Source organism: Danio rerio, chromosome 5, assembly GCF_049306965.1.
Source record: "Danio rerio strain Tuebingen ecotype United States chromosome 5, GRCz12tu, whole genome shotgun sequence".
Classification (NCBI taxonomy): domain Eukaryota; kingdom Metazoa; phylum Chordata; class Actinopteri; order Cypriniformes; family Danionidae; genus Danio; species Danio rerio.
The window spans coordinates 5,440,001-5,455,550 of NC_133180.1; the positions used below are offsets into that span (position 1 = coordinate 5,440,001).

The 15,550-nt window shown below is 36.2% G+C and overlaps 1 protein-coding gene across 4 annotated transcripts in view; it reads right to left on the reverse strand.

Moving 5' to 3' along the window:
- Positions 1–15,550, reverse strand: part of LOC101882086 (ras-specific guanine nucleotide-releasing factor RalGPS1-like) — a 325,318-nt gene that overhangs the window by 211,150 nt on the left and 98,618 nt on the right. For all 4 annotated transcript variants that reach the window (XM_073951912.1, XM_073951909.1, XM_073951911.1 and 1 more), the window contains exon 7: positions 8,022–8,114. In XM_073951912.1, the coding sequence (XP_073808013.1) occupies positions 8,022–8,114 (93 nt within the window). The remainder of the gene's footprint in view (positions 1–8,021; positions 8,115–15,550) is intronic.

Here is a 15,550-nt window from a genome sequence, read left to right on the forward strand (position 1 = left end):
CAAATAATCACAAAGAAACAACAAGTAGCGCATTTAATTAAATATACAATTTTAAAGTATGAAGACAATTTTTTAATGAAAACGCAATGCAAAATCATAAGAAAAAACAGGACATGTACTAGAAACTATTATTTGAGAGCATGACAATTAACAGTTATATTAGTTAGAATTTACATTATAATTTATACTATTAATATACTGACTAAAATAAAATTCCCTCCATAGATTTAATTAAAAAAATAATAAAATAAAAACTCAAAGACAACAAGCTAAGACTGACAGCCACCACAAAATTGGATTATTTTTTTGTCAAAAGCAAGTCAAGCTTGTCTTTAGATTGGACGCATCTCTGAATCTTTCATGATATGAAAAAAATAATTAACACAAGCATTGAACTAAGATGAAATAGTGATTTCTGCATAATTATATACTGGTCACAGACAGAGAGGCCAATCAACAGCGAATGATCAGTGGCCAAAATAAAATGGAAAAAACTTGAAATGCCATACTTTTCATTTAAAGCGCAGGAAATTATTAATCTGTCATTGGATGAACACTTCCTGAGAGCATCATTCCTCTCCATATTTCCAGCATCTGTTAATTGTTAAGGGAAGTAGTCATCTGGCCTCAGAAATTAAGAGTTTGAGGATCCAAAAAAGCCCACATGCAATAAAACTCTCTGAAGCTCCTTTTTTCTGCCAGACTCAAATACAAGCACCGAACAACAAAGCCTTGAACTTAAAGTTTATACTGAAACACTGAGCAATCTTAATTTAAATGGGTAATTTAAAGACTGATTAAAGACTAATATGGCAATTTTTTGGTAAAGGATTAGTAATATACAATTGATGTCAAAATTATTCGCCCTCCTGTGATCTTTCTTTTTTAAATATTTCCCAAATGATGTTTAACAGAGCAAAACATTTTCACAGTATTTCCTATATTATATTTTCTACTGGAGAAAGTCTTATTTGTTTTATTTCTGCTAGAATAAAAGCCAATTTCTAATTTCTAGTTTATTTCTAGATTAAAAAAAAAAATTAAGGTCAATAATATAAGCCCCTTTAAGCAATGTTTGTTTTAGATTGTCTACAGAATAAACACTGTTATACAATGACTTGCCTAAAACCCCTAACTTGCAAATAACTTGAATTAGGTTCACTAGGTAGATAAGAGTAATTAGGCAAGTTATTGTACAACTGTTACGATAACCAGCGATCGTTCTCCGGAGATCGCTGGTTTCCACTTTACTTGAACTACACTTCCGCATATCCCAGGACTACATTTTCATACATGCACTTCTTCCAAACACGCACGCCTGGTCATTCATCTATCCTGATTGCAATCACCAGCTGAACCTTGTCACAGACTAATATCACACCATACTTAAGCCACACATTCACGCTTCCAGTTTGCCGAGTCATGTTATCTTTCACAGTAGCATTACAACGCGTTTCCCAGTCTCGTTATCCCGTGTACCGACCGTTAGCCTTGTTAGCCTTGTTGTCTTTGCCTGCCGCCTGCCTTTCTGACCTCTTGCCTGTATTTGACTGTGATTCTGGATGGTCTTCTTACCTCTGTTTGCACCTGTGTTGACCACTGCTTGCCTGACCACCGATCAAACCTGCATTTGGATCTTACTTAAGTTGTTTGTGTCACTTCTATTCACAACAACAACGATGGTTTGTTTTGTTGACTATCAAAAACAAATATATCTTAAAGGGGCTAATAATTTTGACCTTAAAATTGTGTTTAAAAAATTAATAACTGCTTTTATTTTAGCCGAAATAAAACAAATAAGACTTTCTCCAGAAGAAAAAATATTATCAGACATACTGTGAAAATTTCCTTGCTCTGTTAAACATCATTTGGGGAATATTTCAAAAAGAAAATAAATTCAAAGGGGGCTAATAATTCTGACTTCAACTGTTTAACAATTATTATGTATTATTACATTTGTCTAATTACAACTGTACATGTCAGCACGTTGATTAACCTTTGTCTAGATACACCAGGTAAGCGAGAGTGTGCCAAACCATGTTTTTTTTGGTTTAACTGTTAGCCAGTGTAGACAGGACGTCATTGACGTTGAAGATTTATTTCTCATATCTTTTGTTTATTAGAGTAGATTAAAGGGGACATTAGTAAGACTATTTGATTTTGTTTCGTTCTTTTCTTTAGTACAATCCATAGACAGTCTTTCATAATATTTTATTGTTTATTGCCTTCGACAATGTAAATATAGTAAATATCTCACTTTAGTAAATAAATCGCAGTCATTTTGTTCACTAATTCTTGTTATCTATCTTCACTTTGTAGCACAATTTACTTTTAAGTCAGCATCAGGATGTTGCCTCAAAATAATAATTCCAGAAATGTAATTTTGCATGATATTGGCAGCTAGATTAGTCCAAAATATTAGCTCCAGGGTTCGTTTGAAAGTGTACAGAGACCACCTCTTCAAGGAGGTCTCTGTACGCTTTTTTGGTCTGCTTTTGGTGCACACTCGAGTACGATTGCTGCATTCTCACCTGCCCAAACGAACCACACCAAGATGAAAAAAAGACTCTAGTGCAATTCAACCCAACTAAATAAGGCAGGTGTGAAAGCACACATAATTATTTATTTAGTACTGCACTTTAAAATATACTTACATGTTTCCCAGAAGACATATTCACAAGCCAAACTAAGTTTAATGTGCCTTGAACTTCAAATTCAAAATGTTTTCACCCACTGCTTTTGATTTTACTATAAACTTGGGCCAAACACGAAATTGCATATGTTTCAATATAGTAAATCTGTGAGACTCTGGTAACAACATACTGCTAACTTAGAAATTTAGCAGATTCATTTCATACTCAAACAGCAACATTACACACTAAAACAAGTTTCAACAATCCCTGATATCATTCATTTGTCATTTCTTGTCTTCAACAACAAGTTGTTGTCAAAAATTGACAAGAAGCTTTGAATATTCAAGACCAAGGTAGATGCAATTGTGCATGTGTTTTTATAGGACAATTTCTGATGCATATAGAGAAACTTATATTATGTAATCACTATATAATCTGCCACTATTAAAATATACATTACTGTCAGCGCCAGTAGCCTAGTGGTACTGTGCGCTGACATATAGCACCAAGGTGCTCAGGGAGACCCGAGTTCGATTCCCGGCTCGAGGTCCTTTGCCAATCCTTCCCCTCTCTCTGCTCCCAATGCTTTCCTGTCTAAACTCTCCACTGTCCTGTCATAATAAAGGTGAAAAACCCCTAAAAATATAATATTATATATATATATATATATATATATATATATATATATATATATATTTTTTTTTTTTTTTTTTTTTTTTATTATTAATTAAAATGCAGATAAACCTTATGGAAATACAAATATTTAAGTGATGCAGAAGAAATACACAGACATGCAGGGCCTTAGAATTGAGGCACAACAGGCCATGCGCCTATAAGTGAGAACATGCAGAAAGAGCGTATGCAATACAATGTATGTATTGACCAAAACAAAAACAGCCCTCACTATAATAGCATAGATAGGGAGAATCATTTAAAAAGTATGAAAACAACAAGATCATATAATATGTAAAAACAGAAAAACATACAGCCATCGATTTAAAAGCTAGGATCCTTTTGGAGCCGGAAATAGGTTTGATATTACATCATATCTCGGCCCACCCGAAATCTGCGCGTGCAAAATTCCACAGATTTTCTGCAGATTTTCCGCAGATTTTTAGCTCATCATTAATTTTGTTTATTTACTTGAGTAAATGTGCATAAATCTATATTTGTTCAGTTTTTTTAATTAATTTCAGTAATATTGTTGACTAATGTGAAAATGTTCAACTGATTTATGTACAATGCAGTGTGTACAGTAATATTTTCTGTCTTTTACTAGATATATAATAAGAAAAACTTGCTTTATTTACCAAATCAAGTGAATCTAATTGGATTTGCATTTTAAAAATTAAATAAAAATGTTAAAATATTATTTTTTATTTCATATATTAAGGTTTTAGTTATGATACTCCCAAAATAATTCCGCAGAAATCCGCAGATTTTTTACCAAAATTCTCAGCAGAAATAGCAAAAAACGTCCGCAGATTCCGTCTGGCCCTGATCATATCTCATGATAACTATGGATAAGAAACTGTGTATAAACTGTGAGTTTTAAACATTGAGAGGGAGAGAGCTCGATCGACCATCTCTGCTGTTACAATAAACTGCTTCAGCTTGAGAACTTTGAAGACCTTAGCTTCTTTTTTGAAACTTAGACGATGTGTCGAGATCCAGAGCAACTTTCCACTACATTTTCAGGTTCAGTGAAAAGTTCAAGCTGAAAGGCTTTAGTGTCGTCATGATAAACCTGATCGATAGTGACAGAAAGAACAGCACGATCAAACATCCATCATCAAACTAGCCGTTATCCAGAGATCAAAGATCCAAAAAAGAGACAAGCAAAGCACCAAATGTAAGAACAAAACATTTTGGCACTGACTGACCAACTGGCCAGACTTTTGATTTAACATTCAATATATACATGATTTATTGTAATACTGCATAAGAACATCAGCCTGACCCTTCTTGTTATGTTGTATCCTTAAAGCAAAGCGAACAAACCAAATACAAATAATCTAACAAAACATTGTTATTGCAACTCATGGATTATTACAACTCCCTACTAGCGGGGCTTCCAGCTTACTCCATCAAACCTCTTCAGCTGCTTCAGAACGCAGCAGCATGAGTGGTCTTTAATGAACCTAAAAGAGCACATGTCACTCCGCTGCTCACCCGTTTGCACTGGCTGCCAGTTGCTGCTCGCATCAAATTCAAAGCTCTGATGTTTGCTTACAAAGTGATTTCTGGCTTTGCTCCTTCTTATCTGCTCTCACTTCTGCAGATCTATGTGCCCTCCAGAAACTTGCGTTCAGTGAATGAACGTCGCCTCGTGGTTCCATCCCAAAGAGGGAAGAAATCACTTTCCCGAACTCTCACGCTCAATCTGCCCAGTTGGTGGAATGAACTCCCTAACTGCATCAGAACGGCAGAGTCACTCGCTGTCTTCAAGAAACAACTAAAAACTCAACTATTTAGTCTCCACTTCACTTTCTAATCTGCAATTTCCTCTCTGGTTCCACCGCTAACTATACTACAAAAAAAAAAAGAAAATAAATCTTACATTACTAACTTAGAAACTTTCCTTCTTAGACTTTACAGACCTGAAACTTGCCTACAGCACTTATTCATTGTTGCTCTTATAGTTGTGTAAATTGCTTCCTTGTCCTCATTTGTAAGTCGCTTTGGATAAAAGCGTCTGCTATAAGACTAAATGTAAATGTAAACAAAATTATGGATAAACAAACAAACAAAGTGACTGGGCTGATATAAATATAGTTTTACTTCATCCTCTATTAGAGTCAGATTTATTAATAGCTTGAGCCAGTACAAACTGTCTTTTTGGCGTTATGACAGTACTATGTGGGTATTTACCTAATTTATTGTCAATTTTCTGACCTATAAATCATTCATTCAGTAATTGTCCTTCGGCTTAGTCCTTTTATTCATCAGGGGTAGCCACATCGGCATCAACTGCCAACTTATCAGGCATAAGTTTTACACAGCAGATGCCCTTCGAGCTGAAACCCAGTACTGGGAAACACCCATACACACACTTATACACTACAGCCAATTTAGTTTACCCAAATCTCCTATAGTGCATGTGTTTGGACTGTGGGGGAAACTGGAGCACCCGGAGGAAACCCACGCCAACACTGGGAGAACATGCAAACTCCACACAGAAATGCCAACTGGTTCAGCTGGGACTTAAACCAGCGACCTTCTTGTTGTGAGACCACAGTGGTAACAAAAAAAAAAAAACCTATACATTTATTCAATATGTCTACTATAGGTGCTTACTACATTTATTTATGAAGTAGGCTAACTTTGACTACATGAATATTGAAAATATGAATGAATGAATACATTTTCCTGGTGAACTTTGCATCTCATTCATTCATTGATTTGTTTTCTTTTCGGATTAGTTACTTTATTAATCCGGAGTCGCCACAGCGGAATGAACCGCCAACTCATCCAGCATATGTTTTACGCAGCGGATGCCCTTCCAGCCGCAACCCATCTCTGGGAAACATCCATTAACACCCATACACACTCAAACACTACTGACAATTTAGTCTACCCAATTCACCTGAAGCACATGTCTTGTGGCAAAAACCGGAGCACCCGGAGGAAACCCACGCCAACACGGGGAGAACATCCAAACTCCACACAGAAATGCCAACTGACCCAGCCGAGGCTTGAACCAACAACCATTGTGCTGAGGCAATCGCACTACCTACTGTGCCACCGCGTCACCACTTTGCATCAAACTTTCTAAACAAATATGAAGCAGGGCTGATTTCAACATTAATATTTACGAGAAGAGTTTATTGATGTTAAAATTTCAAGTTTTGAATTGGAAGAATTAAAAAAATGATACTTAAAAATAATATTTCAGATTAGTGTTGTATTCACTGTATTTTTGTTCTGTATGTTAGTTCTATCAAACAGCTTTTTGCCAGATTGAAGTCATTGCGTTTGGGAACAGAGATGAGGTTCTCAAGGTGAATGCGTACCTTGGCACTAAGGGTCACATGTCAAGAAATAAGGTGAAGAATCTTGGTGTGACTCTGGAGTCAGATCGGAGTTTCAATGGTCATGTCAAATGCAGTAAGTAAATCAGCATACTATCATCTCAAAAACATTGCAAGAATCAGATGCTTTGTTTCCAGTAAAGATTTAGAGAATCTTGTTCATGCTTTTATCAGCAGCAGGGTGGATTACTGTAACGGCCTCCTCACCGGCCTTCCCAAAAAGACAGTCAGACAGTTGCAGCTCATCCAGAACGCTGCAGCCAGAATTCTAACCAGAAGCAGGAAATCAGAGCACATCACACCTGTCCTCAGGTCTCCACAGTGGCTCCCAGTTACATTCAGAATAGAGTTTAAAGTATTATTACTGGTCTATAAATCACTAAATGGCCTAGGAGCTCAATATATTACAGATATGCTCACTGAATACAATCCTCATAGGTTACTCAGATCTTTAGGATAAAGGAAACTAGAAATTCCAAAAGTTTAGTCAAAGCAGGGTGAGTCCACCTTCAGCTACTAATAGCGCCCCCGCTGCTGGAAACAGCTTCGAGAAATGATCAGGTGTGCTCCAACATTAGACACGTTCAAATCAATGTGTGCCTTTACTGAATGAGCACTGTGCTGTGTCCCACAGATCGCACTATTATGTCTTTCTTTTCTTTTTCATTCCTTTGAAACATGTTTTTAAGACATTTTAATCATTTTTATTCTTTGCCGTTTTCATTTTCTCTCTTGTTTCTTTTATTCCTGTTTAATTAAAGCACTTTGAATTACCATTGTGTATGAATATGTATATGGGCTAAATAAATGAACATGCCTTGCCTAGATATTTGCTTTCCTAAATTGTAAATAAATGTAAAAGTTTTAATGTCCTGCCAAGATTTTCATTCTGGCCCATAGTTATGACTAATGTTTTCTACAAGTACTGAAAAGCATACAGTATACAGTAGGATGAGAAAAGTGTTATGTTTGGATTTCAAGTCTCTTTCCACAGATATTTAAAGAGTGACTTTCCATTTGAAACTCTTTTTAACCATAATTGTGCATCAGTTTCAAAGTGAGCAGGAAAATAAATAATTACCGAGCTAAATGGCTAAAGTGCGGAACACATAATTACCATGATGCATTTGTTTAATTCAGACATCATGATTAAGCAGCCAAAGGTTTGAGGTCTCTGATGAGTCTGGATTTATTTAGCCATGCATATATCATGTGGGGACAAAACTACCCTTAGAAGTGAGCCAGTTCTGAGTAAACCTCTCCTTGAGGACATAAACAAATAATGCAATTAAGAAGTGGTCTGGCTCAACTTTGTCATTCAGAAAGCTTGCACATGTCAGATCTGAGTGTTTCTTACCGCCCAGGTCTTGCTCAGTCTGAAGATGGGGGCGCTTTGCAATGCAGACACCACCGACACCATAGAATGAATGTTATTCAGTTCATGAAGTTTCTGCAGACAGAGAAAGAACGAAAACTTAATGCACAGACCACATAAAAGCACACGAGAGAGTCCACATTGCTTGTTGTCATTTGACTTTTTTACTTTTTGGAAATAGTCTCATTTTACATCTCTCCTACAGTTAGGTTTTACCATTTTTGAATCTATTCAGCCAATCGGCAGATCTGGCTGGAGCACTTTAGCTAAGCATAGATCATTGAATCAGATTAGACCATTAACATTAGCAGACCATTAGATAATCTTCCTATTTAAAGCTTGATAGTTCTGTAGTTACATCGGAAGACAGACAGAGAACAAAATGTTATTTTCTATCCTGATATGGGCACAAGCTTATTATTTTCCCACCTCATTACCACATACAGTGAAAGTCAGAATTATTAGCCCCCCTTCTTCTTTTTTAAATATTTCCCAAATGATGTTTAACAGAGCAAGGAAATTTTCACAGTATGTCTGATAATATTTTTTCTTCTGGAGAAAGTCTTATTTGTTTTATTTCGGCTAGAATAAAAGCAGTTTTGAATTTTTTTTATGGACCATTTTAGGGACAAAATTATTAGCCTCTTTATTATTAGCTATTATTAATTTATTATTAGCTATTATTAATTATTAGCAATTTTTTCTCTCGATAATCTACAGAACAAACCACTTTTATACAATAACTTGCCTAATTCCCCCAACCTGCCTAGTTAACTTAACTAACCTAGTTAAGCCTTTAAATGTCAATTTAAGCTGTATAGAAGTGTCTTGAAAAATAACTAGTCAAATATTATTTACAGTCATCATGGTAAAGATAAAACAAATCAGTTATTAGAAATTAGTTATTAAAATTATTATGCTTGGAAATGTGTTAAAAAAATCTTCTCTCCGTTAAAACAGAAATTGGGGAAAAAATAAACAAGCAGTCTAATACTTTAGGGGGGCTAATAATTCTGACTTCAACTGTACCTGTACAATATTTGTCTATTCCTTAAACTTATTTCTTCTTTTACTCATCTCGGTTTTTACATGAGACTTATTTGATCCTTTTGGCATCTTTGACATCTAGTGGCTGTCGCCTCTTGGTGATTCTATGGGCTCTATTTTGACAGTCCATGCAATTAGCAATTAGCCTATAAATAATTAATTTAGTTTGTTAAGCTCAAAGATTTGTTTCAAAACTATTTCTAAATTCAGTTCTAATTTTCAGCAAACGAATAAATTAACAATAATAATGAAGTGTGGTCAAAAGTTATTTCCAAATACACCTGCTGTGCCCCATATGGTCTAAAACTTGACAGGTGGACAAATCTAAGCTTGTTTTTAATAAAACAAATATAAATATGGATATAATAAATAATGCTGCTAATAATAATAACATTATACAAAAGCAAATTGAATTAATTGAAAAAGTCTCCCGAGATGGATTCAAGGTAGTGGTCTTTAAATTCATGTAGGCTAGAAAATAATATGTTTTGTAATATTTTAATCCTTTATCTTTATATCCTATATATTTTTTATTATATCCTATATATTATATCCTTAATATTTAAATATTTTTCATTTGTAAAGATATTTGCGTATTGCTCTACATCTTGTGTGTATTAAGCAGCATGCAAGCAAGGCGCACAACTAGGCGCACAACTGCGCCAGACTTTAGACCCAGTTTGTTCTGGTCTAAAGAACAGACTATTACAGTTTCTCAAAATAGCAACACGCCAAAACACGCCTGCTTTTTTAGACCAGAACGCCAATGGGCGCACATTTGAGCGCAAAAGCATTTGCTATTTAAAAAGCGTGGTGCAAGACACCTCAAAACGACCCTTGCGCCAAGCTGAAAGTAGCAAATAACAATTGCGTCAGGCCTTGCGCCACATTGCGCCGGGTGTATGATAGGGCCCTATGCTCTTTGATACAACTTAAAAATCAGTTTGCCTACTTTTCTCTTGCATCTACTCAAACAAGAGCAAAATAATATCGACCCCAGTTTTAAATGCTCACAAAATATGTAGTTAATGCCCCCGAGATCATGAAAGCTTTAACAACTCTACTTAAAGCGATAGTCAACCCCCCCAAAAAATTACAATTTACTTACCCCCAAGGCACCTGGTTCTTTTTTCTGCTGATCACAAAAGAAGATATTTGGAAAACCTGTAACCTTTGATTTCCATAGTAGGAAAAACAAATACCATGGAAGTCAGTGGTTACAGATTTCTAGCTTTGTTCAAAATATCTTTGTGTTCAACAGAAGGATGAAACTCAAACATGTTTGGAACAAGTGAAGTATGAGTTAAAGAATTTCCATTTTTGTGTGATCTGTCCTTTTAAACACATTAACATACAGTACACAATCTATACTGTTTACATATAAGTCAGTGCTCAACAATAAGGACTGCCCGATGGCCCGGGGCCAGTGTGAGAGACGCTTGGGACATTAGACGGGATCATTACTGGCCTGATTGGGGCCACCTTTTGTTAAATAATTTTGAACTGCAATAAAATACTTTCACATTATCCATATTGCTTTTTTTTTTTTGCTTTGTTAACACAGGATTTTGTTAATTATACATTTATTAACATTTTTAGAAAATATATATTATTTAAATACATTATTTGAATAATTATTAACATTTAAATAATTATATACCTTAATTTAGGCACAGTATTTAAAATATGTGGCTAAAAAATGGCTATAAAATTTTTTTTTTCTTTGGTGGGGCCAGTGAAAATTTTAGCAGGGAAAGTAAAAAAATCTGATCCATTGGCCCGATCGGACCAGTAGAAGAAATCCTTAGCGTTGAACCCTGCAAGTTAAAACATTTCTTCATATGACTTCACAGAATTATTTTTTTATTATTGTAACACAAGTATATGTACTGAAAAAACTTTAATGTTGGGTCTTTTTTCACAATACAATGAGAAATAAATAATAATTAAAATTATTATAAAGATGTTACTGTAAGCTAGTTGAATTGGGTACATATAATTGTCTGTAGTGTATGAGCGTAAGTGTGTGTGTGTGTTTGTGTGTGTGTGTGTGTGTGTGTGTGTGTGTGTGTGTGTGTGTGTGTGTGTGTGTGTGTGTGTGTGTTTCCCAGTACTGGGTTGCAGCTAGAAGGCTATCTGCTGCATAAAACATATGCCGGAATAGTTGGCAGTTCATGCAGCCGTGGAAACCTCTGAAATAGAGACCAAGCTGAAGGACAATGAAGGAAAGAATGAATGAGTGTACCACAAGTTAATTGGAAATACGTGCCTCAGTCTACATTTTTGAGAAAAATAAATGCTTCTGGTATGTTTCACTCCACGTTTCAGATGGCAAATCCACTAGAGGGCGCTGTTTACATTTTTGCAAATATGAAATGCGTAACTTGGGGCATGTTTTGTTGTTTCAGATCCTGCTTGAACATGTCTCCAGTAAAAGGCAGAGCTTGTCGTAAAGATCAGCTGATCAGCGAACAATTGATTGAAACCCTTCAGTAAACACAACCAATAGTGTTTTGAAAAGAACGGCATGAAAATAATCCTTTATTTGTCAATAATATGTCTCTGTAAATATCATTATTGTGAAAAGGAACATCAGCAACATGTACTTTTCTTGCTTTACAAATAACGCACATGATTTTTTTTTTTTCTGAACAAGCATTAAAACAAAAAAAACAAGCAATTTTTCTAACCCAAATGTCAGATATTTATTCTATTTATGGAGAAAAATGAAGTTTAGTTTTAGTCAGATTGAGTTAGAAACTGCTTATTAAACTAGCCAACGCTCAAAGATCCAGAAAAGTACAAACAAAAGCACTAAATGTGAAAATAAAACAGGCCAGACTTGTTTAGAAATGGAAGATAATCCATGATTTAATATTCAATTCATATATGATTTAATTTAATGATCTAATGCTACAAAAGACTAACAGCCTGACCCTCCATAATGTTGTAAATTAACATGCTGAGTGCTTAAACCAAGCGTGTTTAAAACATGAAATGCCATCCGCCAACAGGGTACAAATAATATACTGTCAGTTTCTCAATATGCGTTCTTCAGTGGTCTTGTGTCCTCCTGTAATGTCATCATCAGCTGTCCAAGTTCAGTTCCAATATTCAAGACCGCAAGAACAGAGGACGCGAGAAACTTCCCGGATGTGTTCTTGATATCGAGGACACACTGATGCAGACTTGGCACCGATCTCGCTCTAGAAGTCCTAGAAGTCATTGCGACTGGAGGTGGGAAGCGCAGCATGTTATATAGACTTTTTATTAAAGTTCAGAGATATGACTTATTTACCTCAGGAGTTTCCCTAAATTAAACGGTGAATATAAACATCACCGTGGACATCTTAATAAAGGAATAAACACATAAAGGGTTGTGCAACGTATATTAATAATGTTTTTATGCACAGTATATATTTTGTAAAGGGGAAAAACAATAAATCTCTGTATAAATCATAGACTGTAAAATATATGGACGTAGTATCCGTGACGTCACCCATAGGTTTCTAAAGAGCGCAAAAGAAGCCACAAGTAGGCGCGGCCAACCGTCGCCATTTTGTTCGCGCGTCATCACACCCACGGCGGGATACCAAACAAGGGCAAAGAGGCGAAGAGTGAGCGGAGCTACAGACACCTGCTGGGATTTAGCTTGGACCTGGTTCAGACACACTTTACTTTGGGAGAACGCTTAATACTTTATCACCTGCGACTCGTTTGTATTCTGACCACTTGTGCTTGGTTGTACACTATATCAATAAAGTGTTTAGTCTTTTAAAAACACTGCTGTAATACACAGAGCCACTAAACATTGTTCTTATGACGTTTTTCAACAGGAGGAAAACGCGAATTACTTCAAAACACTTCAGATATAGTCTGTGTTAGTTAATGTAAGACTATTGATGAAATCCAGCATAACACTGTATGACAACGCTTCAGATGACTGTTCTAGAGCCTACAGCTAATCAATCTGACAGATTCTGGAGTGCATTACAGCTCTAAATATAAAAATAAACTATAAATTATCTTAAATAAAATAAATACATGTATAGAGATGGTATACAAGTATATAACTTTACTCACATGGGAAACGGAGGCCACGTGAATGGTTTGTGAGCACAATTAAGTGCACTCAGCATGACATGCCATCTAATAATTGTAGGAAACAAGTCCAAAAGGCAGTTGACTGTGTAAAGCCACAATAAACAACACAGAAATACGATAAATATGCCGAGTTCAGTGGCTAATCTGCAGGATTCAGCTGAGCTGACGTGACGGCGACCAACGAGACCTAGCTGTCACTCAAGTGGCCACGCCCTTAATTATGCAAACTTAATATAACTTAATATAAAGGAAACGGATGAGTTATAAAAACATTCACCCCCCTCACAGTTGTCATGAAGGGTAATATTAGCTGTATTAACCAAAATCTTTTTTTGTACCAGGCTGTAAACACCTTTTTTTCTGCTGTAAAGTTGGCCATTCTAACAGTGGGCTCAATTGAAATTTGCTCTGTTTTGGAGCCAGGAGCGGCCAGGACAAGCGGGATTTCGGATGAATTGCAGTTTTAGTTACTTCCGTATTGGCTTCCTAAGAGAGAGCGGGAGGTTGCCGCTTGGTATAAATGCTGTAATGTTTAAATAATATTCCATTAAAAACACGTAAAGGTCATGTGACCATCAGGAAGAACGCAGCATCTCATTTCTCACAGGATGCGTTCTCTGTCCTCGTGATCTCCCGAGTTCATTCTTCCAAGGACACCTGGCAAAACCGGTCTCCACAAAAACACAAGTCCATTCTTGGAATTAAGAAACAGCCACTATCTCCTTTTGATAATATTTTCTATTGTTTAAAATAAACAGTCAGCCTTTTAAGTAAATCTTTCATGATTAAAGCCTCATTAGATAGCTGCACTAGAAAACACAACACAGTTACTAAGCAAGACAATAATGTTTTGCTGTCGGGGGGTACATTTACAAGAAAACCACTTCCATTTTACTGGTTGCTTGTTGTTTGATCCAGTTTTGCTAATAAACGCATGTAATGAAAGTTCTCACTTCGTAAATACACTGTAAAAAATATCAGCAGTTTAACGTATTTTGTGATGCGTGTTTTTTTTTTTATTTCCCAGTTTATTTCTGCTTTTGAATTGCATTATGGGAGCTTGATCATTCTTTAAACAACTTTAAACCTTGAAAAGTTGGAAAAGGTGACTTTTATGAGCATGTTTATTAGTTTGCAGTGTTATATTGTCTGTGTTGGTGTTGTATGGTACACTACAGAATCCTTGTAATAAACTGCAGCACATTTTCTGTTTTTTTATTTTATTTTTATTGATCTCTCTAGATCAGGGGTGGGCAAGCTCGGTCCTGGAGGACTGGTGTCCTGCACAGTTTAGCTCCAACTCTGATGAAACACACCTGCTTATAGATTTCTAGTGATCTTGAAGACACTGATTGGCTTGTTCAGGTGTGTTTGATTAGAGATGGAGCTAAACTATGCATGACACCGGCCCACCAGGACCGAGTTTGCCCACCCCTTCTCTAGATATTTCTTATACATTATATTATATAATAAAAGATATAAGATCGCTCTGATTACGTTGGGAAAACTGGCAATCGCTGCAAATTGCGCTTTACTGTTTGGCTGGTCAACTGCATGGTATGGAAACCTTATATTCCTGTTAGACATGCAGATGATCCCGTCACATACAGCTGCCATTGCACGGCTCAAAGATACTTAGTGTGCAATTTAACATGATTGCCTCTAGGAGTCACCAATGGAAATAAAACAAACACACACAAGAAATCCACGTACGCCAGGCATAAAGTTGGCGCGGAGCGATGCACATTCTCACGTTCATTTCAGTAACAGTAGTTACTTCCTACTTCCAGCAGTTTGACTGATGGAGAATTAAGCCAATGGCAGCATGACTCATTCAACATATGAACGGATCAGACTCGGACGCAAGGTACATGGGCTCGGGTAGGGTCGGGTTTATTTTTTTGGGCTCGATCTAAGCTCTAAGATTTAGACCGATGTGTAGTTTGTCAAGATTACACGTTCTTTTAGATGTAATCTATACGTAAACGCTGACATGTGCAAATAAAACAGCGCCCCACTGCTTCCACGTCCTGACGCTGGCTACTGTAGAGTTGAATTTTCAACATCAAAAGTCGACAGAGCAGTGATCAACATCCCATAATGCAATTCACAACCGTAAATAAATGGAACACACTTAATAATACAGAAACTCTTCATGAACAGATATTGTTTTACAGTGTAGTCATCCTGCAATTTGTGAAAAGGCAGAAAGTCTGTTTATTAGGTTAGATGATATCACGGTTACCGCCCACTCTCAAAATCTCCCTTTACTGCTCTCTGATTGGCTACTGCCCAATAAAAGACAGTGACCTTCAATAGGACACAGACCTGCTTTCATCATTACTCCTACAATGAAGGCC